The sequence below is a fragment of the Aquarana catesbeiana genome, linkage group LG03 (assembly GCF_042186555.1).
Source record: "Aquarana catesbeiana isolate 2022-GZ linkage group LG03, ASM4218655v1, whole genome shotgun sequence".
Classification (NCBI taxonomy): Eukaryota; Metazoa; Chordata; class Amphibia; order Anura; family Ranidae; genus Aquarana; species Aquarana catesbeiana.
Genome location: NC_133326.1, coordinates 709,779,621 through 709,793,670, shown reverse-complemented (window position 1 = coordinate 709,793,670; position 14,050 = coordinate 709,779,621). Strand labels below are relative to the sequence as shown.

Here is a 14,050-nt window from a genome sequence, read left to right as displayed (position 1 = left end):
GACCACTTTGCCTCCTCTGAATCTGATCATTGCTGCCACCCAACACAGAGAGACCACATTTGGGGGAGGGGGAAAGAGGAAAGGTTCCCAGTGTCACTCACTCTGATAACTTCCTAACCAATGATAGATGTGGCGGCTGCATTCATTTTCTCTTTTTCATTTTTTCCCCATTTCCACCTGGTGATTTGGCCAGTAACACACCTCCTGTATTAGAGTGCCCCCCACTTTGAATGAAGGAGCAATGGAGACACCTTTTGGACAACAACATATTCAGTCTGAGAGAAGGGAGTGTTGAATGTACTAGCAGATTTAAATACACTAACACATTGAAGCCAAACTCCAGCTTACACTTTATAATCAGTTTCAGCAAACATTCAGCAAACACAGAAAACAACATATTGTAAGCACCCCTGTCAGTGATACATAATTTGTCTCATCCCTGTAAACTAATACATCTGGAAGAGAGCTTGTTCTTTTAAAAATCAACAGATTTACTGGCTGGATCACCAGATGAAAATAATAAAAAAATAAAACAAATGCAGCCATCACATCTAAGAATTGGTAAGCTGCAATATAATAAATGTTCACTTGTGGACTTAATAGGGCTTTAAGTGTCCCCAATAATTTATTCTTCTACCCCCTTCCCTCCTCTCCCTGTGATGTCACCAGTCTCTGGGCAGAGTTCTCACATCTCCTAATTCCCCCCACATACCTTTATGCGACCTCCCACTACACATATCCCAGCATGGAGGGGCTCAGTGAAGGTGGTGGTGAAGGTGTGGAGATGTTGGATCGGGTCACACAGATCATAAAAGGAGATCCGTCCGACCTCATAATCCAGATCTATCCTGACTCTGTTACTGGAGATATTGGGGGGTAAGGGGATCAATTCACAGTCATGTCTCACCCCATACTGATCATCAATCCTGTACAAACCCCAGGACTTCCTATTATCTCCAATCAGTGACTGCACTCCTCCCCTCTCTATACTGGGGTAACACATCCCCACTATCCATCTATCTGATCCCCCGACATCCACTTCCCAGTAATGTCTCCCTGAGGAGAAACTCCGACTGCTCAACACCTGAGGATAACCCAGACATCTCTCTGGTGTTTCTGGACGATTCTGGTCTATATCTGACCTGGATACAGTTTTCCTGTCATCTGATATATGGAGATTATTATGAGCTGTGTTTACATCCAGTAATATGGCTGCAGCTTCCTGTATATAGAAGGATACATTTACCTCTGTTATTATATCAGATAATGTGTGTAATGTGTGTGATATCCCATCCACATCCAGACCCCCTCCATCATGGAGGAGTTTCTCATGTCTCTCTCTGTCCTCATTATCTCCATCCTCAGTATCACACAAGTCACCTGTGTCTGATTCCTGTAAGACAGTCAGTGGATCCGTCATGTTACACAGCTCCTCAATGTGACGCATCTTCCTGGACAGCTCCTCCTTCTTTATTTCCAGATCCCGGATGGAGATCCCCTCTGCCCTCTCGGAGATTTCCCTCAGGATTCTCTTCTCCAGGTCCTCCAGATGTCTCCTGAGATCTCTAAACAGGACAGTGACTTTCTCGGTGTCACCAGCTACTTTTTCTTCTACTTTCCTCCTGTGTTCCTGCAGACTCTGGACTCTTTCCTCCATCTCCTCTCTCTTTATCAGAAGGTTCTGCAGAACATTCCTCAGTGTCTCCTTCTTCTTCTCAGAAGCCTCATCCAGCATCTCCACCTGGTGTCCTCGATGTTCTCCAGCCAAAGTGCAGGACACACAGATACAGGTATCATCCTCAGTGCAGTAATACTCCAGGATCTTCTTATGGACGGAGCATTTCCTGCTCTCCATGGACAAGGTGGGGTCACATAAGACGTGTTCTGGAGACTTTTTGTGGGCTCTCAGGTGTTTATCACATAGAGAAACCTCACAGTGCAGACAGGATCTAACAGCAGGTATAGGAGAGCCCACACAGTAAGTACAGAAGACCCCGGACTCCTCCCGATCTGGCTGAGCAGACAGGAAATTCTCCACTATGTTACGTAGTGTTATGTTCCTGTGCAGTGCACGCCGATCCTGAAACTTCTCTCTGCATTCAGGACAGGAATATCCTCCAGACCCCTCCTGTGTATCCAGCACACGATCAATACAGACCCGGCAGAAGTTGTGTCCACATTTCAGTTTTTCAGGATCTGTATAAATGTTCAGACAGACGGAACATTCCAGCTCAGCTCTCAGATCACCAGACGCCATCGCTGACAGCAGAAGAGAGAAATGACAGTAAAAATCTCTGACATTGAGGAAGAATGCAGTTACGTTTTTAATATTTACCTAAACAGGGTGAGGCTGATCTTTGACTCATACTTTAGGATTAGTTATATGGTGAATAATAAAAGTCTCTCATACAGAAAATGGAGGGAAAAATAAAAACTATACAACTCTAATGGGGAATGATCTCAGAAACTCAATGCAGAGTGAGGCATGGAAGGGAATTGCATTTGGCAGGGAGCAGCAATTGTACAGTAATAAGAAAGTGAAAATAAAGTGAAATACTAAAAATCCCAAATTCCTTTATAAATAATGCATGGGGGTCCCCTTAACCTGCCTGTGAAGTGGCACATTCATAGGATGTACAGTATATAATCTACTACAGCAAAACTGACATCTACAAGGAAAAAAAATACAATTTAAATTGCCAGTAAATGAGTTCCTGGCTGCTTCCATCTGTTTGTCAGCAAATTGGCTGGAGATTCTGTACATCTATACCAGATCCCTATCCTAGAATATAGTATGGTAAAAATGTTAAGGTGGAACCCCATTCAAAGAAAATAAAATAGCACGGGTTCCTCCAGGATCCCAATTAAACACTTCTCTGAGCATGCAACCTCACAGGCCAGGAAAGGGGGCAGCATGTGTGCAGCCTCCCTCCTGAATCATACCAGGCCACATGCCCTGAACATGGGAGGTTACAGTCGTATGCAAAAGTTTAGGAACCCCTGACAATTTCCATGATTGTCATTTATAAATATTTGGGTGTTTGGATCAGCAATTTAATTTTGATCTATCAAATAACTGAAGGACACAGTAATATTTCAGTAGTGAAATGAGGTTTATTGGATTAACAGAAAATGTGCAATATGCATCAAAACAAAATTAGAGGGGTGCATAAATTTGGGCACCCTTGTCATTTTGTTGATTTGAATACCTGTAACTACTTAGCACTGATTAATTGGAACACACAATTGGTTTGGTGAGCTCATTAAGCCTTAAACTTCATAGACAGGTGCATCCAATCATGAGAAAGGTATTTAACGTGGCCAATTGCAAGTTGTTGTTCTCTTTGACTCGCCTCTGAAGAGTGGCAACACGGGGGCCTCAAAACAACTCTCAAATAACCTGAAAACAAAGATTGTTCTACATTATGGTTTAGGGGAAGGCAGCAAAAAGCTGTCAGCGTCCACTGTGAGGAACATAGTGAGGAAATGGAAGACCACAGGCACAGTTCTTGTTAAGGCCAGAAGTGGCAGGCCACATAAAATATTGGAGAGACAAAGGCGAAGGATGGTGCGAATGGTCAAAAACCGCCCACGGACCACCTCCAAAGACCTACAACATCAACTTGCTGCAGATAGTGTCACTGTGCATTCTTCAACAATTCACCGCACTTTGCACAGGGAGAAGCTGTATGGGAGAGTGATGCGAAAGAAGCCTTTCTGCACACACACCACAAACGGAGTCGCTTGAGGTATGTAAACGCACATTTGGACAAGCCAGCTTCATTTTGGAATAAGGTGCTGTGGACTGATGATACAAATTTGAGTTATTTGGTCATAACAAGGGGTGTTATGCAAGGCTGCAAAAGAACACAGCATTCCAAGAAAAACGCTTACTACCCACAGTAAGATTTGGTGGAGGTTCCATCATGCTGTGGGGCTGTGTGGCCAGTGCCGGTACTGGGAATCTGGTTAAAGTTGAGGGTCGCATAGATTCCACTCAATATCAGCAGATTCTTGAGAATAATGTTGAGGAACCAGTCACAAAGTTGAAGTTACGCCGGGGCTGGATATTTCAACAAGACAACAACCCAAAACACTGCTCAAAATCTATTCAGGCATTTTTGCAGAGGAACAAGTACATTGTTCTGGAATGGCCATCCCAGTCCCCAGACCTGAATATCATTGAACATCTGTGGGGTGATTTGAAGCGGGCTGTCCATGCTCGGCAACCATCAAACCTAACTGAACTGGAGATGTTTTGTAAGGAGGAATGGTCCAAAATACATTTATCCAGAATCCAGACACTGATTACAGGCTATAGGAAGCGTCTAGAGGCTGTTATTTCTGCTAAAGGAGGCTCTACTAAATATTGATGTGATTTTTCTGCTGGGGTTGCCCAAATTTATGCACCTGTCCTATTTTGTTTTGATGCATATTGCGCATTTTCTGTTAATCCAATAAACCTCATTTCACTACTGAAATATTACTGTGTCCTTCAGTTATTTGATAGAACCAAATGAAATTGCTGATCCAATCACCCGAATATTTATAAATGACAATCATGGAAATTGTCAGGGGGTTCCTAAACTTTTGCATACGACTGTATCTTGTTCACCATCATCTTAAGTATGAAAATCAGTTCTGGACACCAATCCTCAGGAAGGATGTTCTTTAACCACTACGCGCCCGTGCTATAGGCGAAAGACGGCTACAGCGCGGTGCTCAATTCCCAGGAGGGTGTCCCTGGACGTCCTCCTGTTTTCTTCCTCCCTGCGCGCGACGTGGGCGCGCATCGGGTGAAATCTGTGTTTGCGGTGTCCCTTGGACACAGCCAATCACAGATCGTACTAAATGGCCAATCATAGTGGCCATTTAACACTCAATCGGAGTGTCCAATGAGAGATGATCTCATATGTAAACATATGAGATCATCTCTCATTGCCGGCTCTCCCTCCTCACACAGAGACCGCGTGTGAGGAGGGAGAGCTTCCGTGCTGCAGTGTGGGTGAAAAAATCATAAATTACAGTGCCACACTAACACAACCCACAGTACCTATCAGTGCCATCTGTAGCCAGTGCCAACTGCCCTCAGTGCCATCTGTCCCCAGTGCCATCTGTCCCCAGTGCCATCTGTCCCCAGTGCCACCTGTCCCCAGTGCCACCTGTCAGTGTCACGTGCCATATGTTATCAGTGTCACGTGTCATCAGTGTCACGTATCACATGCCATCTGTCATCAGTGCCATCTGTCATCAGTGCCACCTGTCAGTGTCACGTGCCATCTGTTATCAGTGCCATGTGTCAGTGCCACATATCAGTGCCATCTGTCATCAGTGTCACATGTCATCAGTGTCACGTATTAGTGCCATCTATCATCAGTGCCACGAATTAGTGCCTTCTGTCATCAGTGCCACATCAGTGTCACGTGTCATCAGTGCCACATATTAGTGCCATTTGTCATCAGTGCCACGTATTAGTGGCATCTGTCATCAGTGCCACATCAGTGTCACATGCCATCAGTCATCAGTGCCGCATCAGTGTCACGTGTCATTGTCCTGGTGCTCCAGGGCCTTCAAAAGTGTAATAAGTAGTCAACAAGTTAGATGTGTAATTTATGCTCCTAGAACACCTGATGGTGCTCCCTGCATGTTGGGCCTCTCTATGTGGCTAGGCTGTGAAAAAGTCCCACACATGTGGTATCCCCATACTCAGGAGGAATGTATTTTGGGGCGTAATTTGTGGTATACACATGCCATGTGAGAGAAATAACCTATTACAATGACAATTTTGTGGAATAAAAAATCTTCATTTTGCAAAGAATTGTGTGAAAAATTGACAACATCAAAAACCTCACCATGCATCTTACTAAATACCTTGGAATGTCTACTTTCAAAAAAGGGGTAATTTGGGTGGTATTTGTACTTTCCTGGCTTGTTAGGGTCGCAAGAAATGAGATGCGAGGCCACCAGTACATCAGGTGTGATCAGTTTTTTATGATTTGCACCACAGATTGTAGACTCTCTAACTTTCACAAAGACCAAATAATATCGACTAATATGGGTTATTTTTACCAAAGATATGTAGCAGTATAAATTGTGGCCAAAATTTATGAAGAAAAATTAATTTCTGTGAAAATTTGTTTTCACAGAGACAAAGAAAAATGTGTTTTTTTTCAAAATCTTCTGTCTTTTTTCATTTATAGCGCAAAAAATAAAACCCACAGGTGATCAAATACCACCAAAAGAAAGCTCTATTTGTATGAAAAAAAGGACAAAAAATTAATTTGGTTAAAGTATTACATGACTAATTGTCATTCAAAGTGCGAGAGCACTGAAAGCCGAAAATTGGTCTGGGCGGGAGGGGGGTTTAAGTGCCCAGTAGGCAAGTGGTTAACTGGAGAGAGTACAGATAATGTAAATAGCTTCATAAACCTATTAGATGTATTTCTCAGTGAACACAGTACACAGGAATATGGGAATTCATATAAACCTAAAGAAGTCATTGTAGTGCCCTGCCCAGAAAGTGAGACTAAATTGAATTTTTGGCTTCACTGTACTCAGTGGAGTGGTGATCTGTGTCAAGTCACCTGAGTCCAGGTGACAGATGCACACGGTTGGAGTCAGGACTGCACCGCTAAGGTAGTTGTCCCTACGGCTGACTGCTGCGGATGGAACTCTGGGTGGTTCAGGAGGCAGGACCACTGGAGCACCAACACGGATCCCACTGGGAGCTAGAGCATAAGATTCCCCAGGGCGCGGAGTCTAAGAGCCAGCAGGTTTTCACCAGAGCCTCTAGTGGTGAGGATGGACTGCGCTGCAACTGGCTCCAGGTCGCGGCCCCCAGGGTCTCCCAGCTCACGCTCACAGTAGGCTACAGGAGGATAGAGAGGAAGCAGCAGCCCAGGACAACAAGGCAAAGTCAGGAGATAAGCCAAAGGTCCGGGCAACTAGCAGACAAGGATAGACAGAGAACACGCCAAAGGTCAGGGTAACAAGCAGACAGGGATAGTCAAAGAAAAAGCCAAGTTGGGTAACAGAGACAGACGTAGAGCACATGGCAAGCAGGAGACAGGAAACCAAATACACAATATTGCTCGGCAAGGCAGGCTTAAAGAACATGGTGGTAAATAGTGGTTCCTGTTAAGGCTAGGGTGGAGCCACACTGAGGGAAGATTACTTAACCATGCAGGTATGAGAATGCAAGCCCTAAGAGCAGGTAAGAAACAGACAGGGCATGAAAGTATTACAGAGTCATGACAATCTGTGTTTTTGGTCTCCTCAAGTTTTCTTAAGGTCAGTGGTTGATTACTCATGTCTGCCTTTGGGAGAAGCTTCCAGAACACAGGACAATAATCAGCCACTGATTTATGAACATTTATCAGACCATGGCCAATCCTTTGGAGGAGGTGACCAGACGGTGCCTGAGAGAGGTTATAAATATTTGGGAGGCCTGGGCAGAGTGTTTTTTTCTCTGCTAGTAGGATTCCTATTCTCCTGGGGCTGAGAGCCAAGTGTTGCAACTTGGGCCTCAGCGGGTGCCAGGTTGAGGACCTGGAGAAAATTGCTAAAGGATTTCTTTGCTGGAGGGCACTGCTCTGAAGTCCTGGTCTGGAGAAGAATCTTTTCTCTTCCTAACTGAGCTTCTACCTGTGTGGCAGACAGCTCTTGGGAAATTTTGATGAAAGACCAGGTTTTGGGTAACTGGTGACCCCGCCCCCCCCCCCCCCCCCCGTTATTTAAGAAGTGTCAGAAGATGAGAAGCGTCACACAGCGGGAGCCTCCCATCATGGATGCGGAGCGGCCCGAGAACGAAGAAGGGAAGAAGACGCCACGGAGGAAGATGCCGGACGAGAACACTGGAGCAAGAAGCATCGGATCGGAGGAAGAAGCAGAGGAAGAAGAAGATGGAGGAAGAAACCGAAGGAAGATAGAAGAAAGAAGATGGAAAAAAAAAGACTTTAAATAAAGGAATTGACAAAAACTGTCTCTTGTCATTTTTAACATTTTTGACAGTTTTTTTGTGAAATGGTAGAGGTGCTTTGCCGGCGGTATAGCTGCGCTGTCCCATTGATTTCAATGGGCAGGAGCGGTAAAGGAGCGGTATACACACCACTCCTTCCCAGCTCCGAAGATGCTTTTAGCAGGACTTTGTTTTACCGTTATGCTAGCGCACCGCCCCAGTGTGAAAGCTTTCACACTGGAATCAAAGCAGCGGCACTTTCGGGTCGGTTTGCAGGCGCTATTATTAGCGCAATAGCGCCTGCAAACCGCCCCAGTGTGAAAGGACCCTTAGAAAGGACACCGGAGGTAGGGTTGTCACCTCATCCCTTTAAACCCGAACACATATGAATTACACAGGTTCTGAGGCTAATTTAGCGCAAATGAGGCACCAAGTGAGTTTAATTACCACCTAAATCAGCCACAGAACCTGTGTAATTCATATGTGTTCGGGTTTAAAGGGATGAAGTGGCAACCCTAACCGGAGGATGGACATGACAGCACTTGGAAGGTAAACTGGGCCAGAGTCCAGTCTGGAGACCCAAAAAAATCCCAGCATGCCTTATAAACTGAGTGTTATGGATGCTCTCTTACATTTCTAAAATAAAGTTTTTATACAAATGAAAACAAACACATGGATCAGATTATAAATGTTTATATTTTTATTGCTGTATCATAAAACCATAAACCATTGTACTTTTCATTTGAACCATAAAATCAGGACTGGGGATACGGTGGGGGGGGGATGTTTGGCTCATCCAAGCTAAATGTGCACCAACTCCAAAAAAAAAGCAATAGCCACACTCAGAATTCCGGTTTGACAAATAACTTTATTGATACAACACCATCTGCACAAACTCCTCCCTCTGATGTGTTTGCCCCCAATAGAACTTCATTATAGAGACTAGAGGTGGGGTTGTTACTTCCTTATGGTTGGTGAATGTATTCTGTTGCTGAACCTTTTCATTATATATAAAATGATAATGGTCAGGTTTTTTTATCCCAGGAAAATATAAAATATTGTAAACAAATATTTTACATTTGCCAAGTGCAGACAGCAGGTGGTGCTATTGGGTCAGTTCTCCAGCTCTCCTCCAGTTACTGACTTATGTGCTGTGAAGTCTGTAATTTGATCTCCTGCTATTCAGGCCACACCCATCTGGATGAGTCAGAGGAAGGACACGCCCACCTTCCCGCCTCCACTTCATACAGCTTTGTGTGGAGGATCAATGAGAGAGAGACAACCCAAAAGTTAGCAGCTGCTGCTGGTCTGTCTCATAGGGAAGCCCAGAATTTCCAGTGACACCGTGTCATGGAAGCGCCCTGTCATCAATGGAAATATTTGTACCAGTACATATAAAAGTTATAGAAAAAAAGTAACACAAAAGATTATTTATAAATGAGGAAATATTCCCAAAACCTTTTTTTATAAAGTTGATCTAAACACATTATTGTTCTTTTTAGCATGTTGTATTGCAGGAAAATCAAAAGAGAAAAAAAAAAAAAAAATACGAGAGACTCCCATGCTGATACTTTGAAGGAAACCTGCACTGAGGGGACTATGGAGAAGACAATGCTGTTTGCCTGGCTGTCTCTGGTATTGTCTCAGTACTCTGAGACACTGACCTGGAACAATCAGCAGAGGAAGAAATCTAAGTTTATTCAAAACTACCAATCAGAATATTTGTTCTGGGTCAGTTACCTAGAGAGCATGGAAGCCATTGGATCAGAATGAGAGCCAGGGAACTAGTATTCTTTAGAAGTAGTTATCAATGGCGGCCACCATACTTCCTCCATACAGATTCCTATAATACAATTGTGTAGGATGCAGACAGGTTAGTGTGTGATGATATATTAGTAGTATGTGTCTCCTTTTTATGTCCTGTACATCCTGGGGAAGGTGAGAGCTCTATGCTGCTCTGTACACACACACACACCGGGTTATACCGCTCCTCTTCCTCTGCCCCTCACCCAACCTGCTCTGTTGTAACCCCTCTCCCCTCCCCCGATCTCCATGAGTCCTCCCAGTACAGACGGAACTCATCACCCCCCACCATCTACCAGACCTCACTTCTGTCCTTCCCAGTCCCCTCCCCATGACATGGGGTCATGTGACCTCTCCTAGATGTAGAGGTGACCATATCCTATCCCATCATAATGACCGCACTGCATTCTCTGTACTGATGGATCATCTCCACCCTCTGTGTCTGATCATGGCTGGACATAGCGCCACCATGAGGAGGAGGGGCAGAACATCGGGGGAAGGGATATTGCTGATATAATATGGGAACTTCCTGTTTGGAAAATTAAAGTGGAACTAAAGGCGAAACTTTGTTCATTTTGTAGACAGTAATTGCTTGATTTTATTACCTTTGTTTAGACTTCCCTTCACTTCCTGTCCAATAGCCAAAACAGGAAGTGACAGGAAATCCCTCCAAAGTGAGGAAATCCCTGGTTGTCACCAGAACTAGTGTCCCCATTGGAAGATTTCTCCTCTATTCCAGTTCTGGTAACAACTCAGAATTTGGGATTTTCTTTCACTTTGGGTGATAACATTCAACAGGACCAGTAGAGAGAGGGCTCTCTCTAAATGGGATGGAGACAGCAATAAAAACCTGACAGGGGCTCTTATCCCTCTCAACGTTAGATAGGTAGATAGATCACATCCCCCTCGCTAGGGATGCACCAATGCCATTTTTTATCTCCGAGTACCAATATTTTAGGTCAAGTACTCGCTGATAACAAGAACCGATAATTTATGGTGAGTTTTGCAATTTGAACTGGAATGTGGTGCGATTTCTGTCCAAATCGCATGTGGTTTCCCCACCGCTCCTGTGTGAACCCAAGCTTGTCATAGTGATTTCAATCTGGGTTCACACAGGAGCAGTGCAGAAAACTGCATGCGATTCGCACAGGAACGCACCACATTTTTGCAGTGCGATTAGCACCCATTCATTTTGTATGGACGCAAATTGCAGCACAAAGTATTGTTACTGGTGCATCCCCACCCCTCGCTATAATTAGAGTTATTCCAGCCAATCACAGTGATCTGAGAGGGAGCGATGGAGAAGTCTCATAGAAATATATTTATTTATAGAAAACCCTGCGGGACTATTAATATATATATCTATCCCTCTAAAAGCAATGAACAATAAATGAACAATGAACAATAAAACAAGTAAGTATAAAAAAATTATAATCATAGTAAAAATAAAAAAAATAATACAATTGCTAGACATGTGTAATTCGTTTAGTTCCGAATTAGTTTAATGAATTTTGACAAATTCATACATTCAGAAACTTCAGAGTTTCGGAAATTCGAAATTTCGGAAATTTGAAAATTTCAGAAATTGGAACATTTTGGGAATTCAAAAATTTGAATTCGGAAGTTTGGAAATTTGAAATTTTGGAAATTCGAAAATTCGAAAATTTAAAAATTCAAAAATTTAGAAATTTGAAAATCCAAGAATAAGAATGAAAATCTGAAAATAAAAAAAATTCAAATCTGAAAATTCGAAAACCCGAAAATCTGAAATAATAACTAATAATAAATATTAAATTATAGGTATTGGAATTTCCTTTCAAATTTGGCTGTTAGTGAACGTAACAAATACAAATTTATCCGAAGTTACGAATTATCTGAAATAATGAATGCCGTATCTAAACGAATGGAGCGTAATGATCTAATAATAATAATTAACAATAATAATAATAAAACCTTTTTATTATTGTTATTTGTTATTAATTTGTTCCATTCCATTTGTTTAGATGCGGCATTCGTTATTTCAGATAATTCGTAACTTCAGATAAATTTTGAAAATTCCAATACCTATAATTTAATAGTTATTATTTTGAATTTTACTGATTTTCTTTCTTTCTTCAGATTTTCGAATTTTCGGAATTTTTAATTTTTGAATTTCTGAATTTTCGAATTCCGAAAATCTGAAAATTCGGAAACGCGGAATTAGAAAATTCGAAATTAGAAAATTCGAAAATTTGGAAAACCAGAAATTCGTAAATCCAGGAGATTCATAAATTCGGAAATCCGAAAATTCGAAATTTGAAAATCCGCATTTTTGGTTTTCCGAATGTTCTAATTTCCGAATTTTCTAATTTCCGAATTTTCTAGTTTCCTAAAAAAGCAAAAAAATGAATGAAACGAAAACGAACACATTTTTTGTCAGTGAACATTTCGGAAATTCAAAAATTTGAATTTGAAAGTTTGGAAATTTGAAATTCGGAAATTTGAAAATCCGCATTTTCGGTTTTCCGAATACATGAATTCCGAATATTCTGATTTCCGAATTTCTGAAAAAAGCAAAAAATGAATAAAACGAAAATGAAAATGAACACATTTTTTATCAGTGCATATGTCTAACAATTGCATTAGAACTTTTGGCTTCATTAGTGAAGCCAAAACAATTGTTTATCCAAGTAATGTGATGTGCCAAAATCACTTCACTCCAGTGCTAACCTCATTGTATTACACCCACCGAGTGCTCAGGCCTCCTTCCCCTTCTCATTCCCCCACATATCTTTATATAACCTTTATTTACACATATCCCAGCATGGAGGGGCTCCGTGGAGATGTCGGATCGGGTCACACAGATCATAAAAGGAGATCTGCCCGGCCTCATAATCCAGATATATCCTGACTCTGTTACTGGAGATATTGGTGGGTAAGCAGATCCCTTTCCTGTCATGTATCACCAAATACTGATCATTATACCTGTACAAACCCCAGGACTTCTTATTATATCCAATCAGTGACTGCACTTCTCCTCTCTATACTGGGGTAACACATCCCGACTATCCATTCATCTGATCCTCCGACATCCACTTCCCAGTAATGTCTCTCTGAGGAGAAACTCCGACTGCTCAACACCTGAGAATAATCCTCAAATCTCTCTGGTGTTTCTGGACGATTCTCTTTTCTATCTGACATGGATACAGTTTTCCTGTCATCTGATATCTGTAGATAATTATGAGCTGTGTTTACATCCAGAAACATGTCTGCAGCTCCCTGTATATATAAGGATACATTTACCTCTGTTATTATATCAGATAATGTGTGTATTGTGTGTGATATCCCATCCACATCCAGACCCCCTCCATCATGGAGGAGCTTCTCATGTCTCTCTCTGTCCTCATTATCTCCATCCTCAGTATCACACAAGTCACCTGTGTCTGATTCCTGTAAGACAGTCAGTGGATCCGTCATGTTACACAGCTCCTCAATGTGACGTATCTTCCTGGAGAGCTCCTCCTTCTTTATTTCCAGATCCTGGATGGAGATGGAGAACCGCTCTGCCCTCCCGGAGATCTCCCTCAGGACTCTCTTCTCCAAGTCCTCCAGACGTCTCCTGAGATCTCTAAACAGGACAGTGACTCTCTCGGTGTCACCAGCTGCTTTTTCTTCTACTTTCCTCCTGTGTTCCTGCAGACTCTGGACTCTTTCCTCCGTCTCCTCTCTCTTTGTCAGAAGTTTTTGCAGAACATTCCTCAGTGTCTCCTTCTTCTTCCCAGAAGCCTCATCCAGTATCTCCACCTGGTGTCCTCGATGTTCTCCAGCCAAAGTGCAGGACACACAGATACAGATATCATCCTCAGTGCAGTAATACTCCAGGATCTTCTTATGGACGGAGCATTTCCTGCTCTCCATGGACAAGGTGGGGTCACATAAGACGTGTTCTGGGGACTTTTTGTGGACTCTCAGGTGTTTATCACACAGTGAAACCTCACAGAGCAGACAGGATATAACAGCAGGTACAGGATAGTCCACACAGTAAGTACAGAAGACCCCGGACTCCTCCCGATCTGGCTGAGCAGACAGGACATTCCCCACTATTTTACGTAGCGTTATGTTCCTCTGCAGTGTAGGCCAATCCTGAAACTTCTCTCTGCATTCAGGACAGGAATATCCTCCAGAACGATCCTGTGTATTCAGGACACGATTAATACAGACCCGGCAGAAGTTGTGTCCACATCTCAGGTTTACAGGATCTGTATAAATGTTCAGACAGACGGAACATTCCAGCTCAGCTGTCAGATCTGC

At 42.8% G+C, this 14,050-nt stretch overlaps 1 protein-coding gene across 1 annotated transcript in view; it reads right to left on the bottom strand.

The window, feature by feature from the left end:
* Positions 1 to 679: 679 nt before the first annotated feature.
* The window catches only part of LOC141134348 (uncharacterized), a 78,560-nt gene continuing 65,189 nt past the window's right edge, over positions 680 to 14,050 (bottom strand). The window contains exon 3 of the mRNA XM_073623917.1: positions 680 to 2,294. Within this exon, the coding sequence (XP_073480018.1) occupies positions 695 to 2,294 (1,600 nt within the window). The 3' untranslated portion in view covers positions 680 to 694. The remainder of the gene's footprint in view (positions 2,295 to 14,050) is intronic.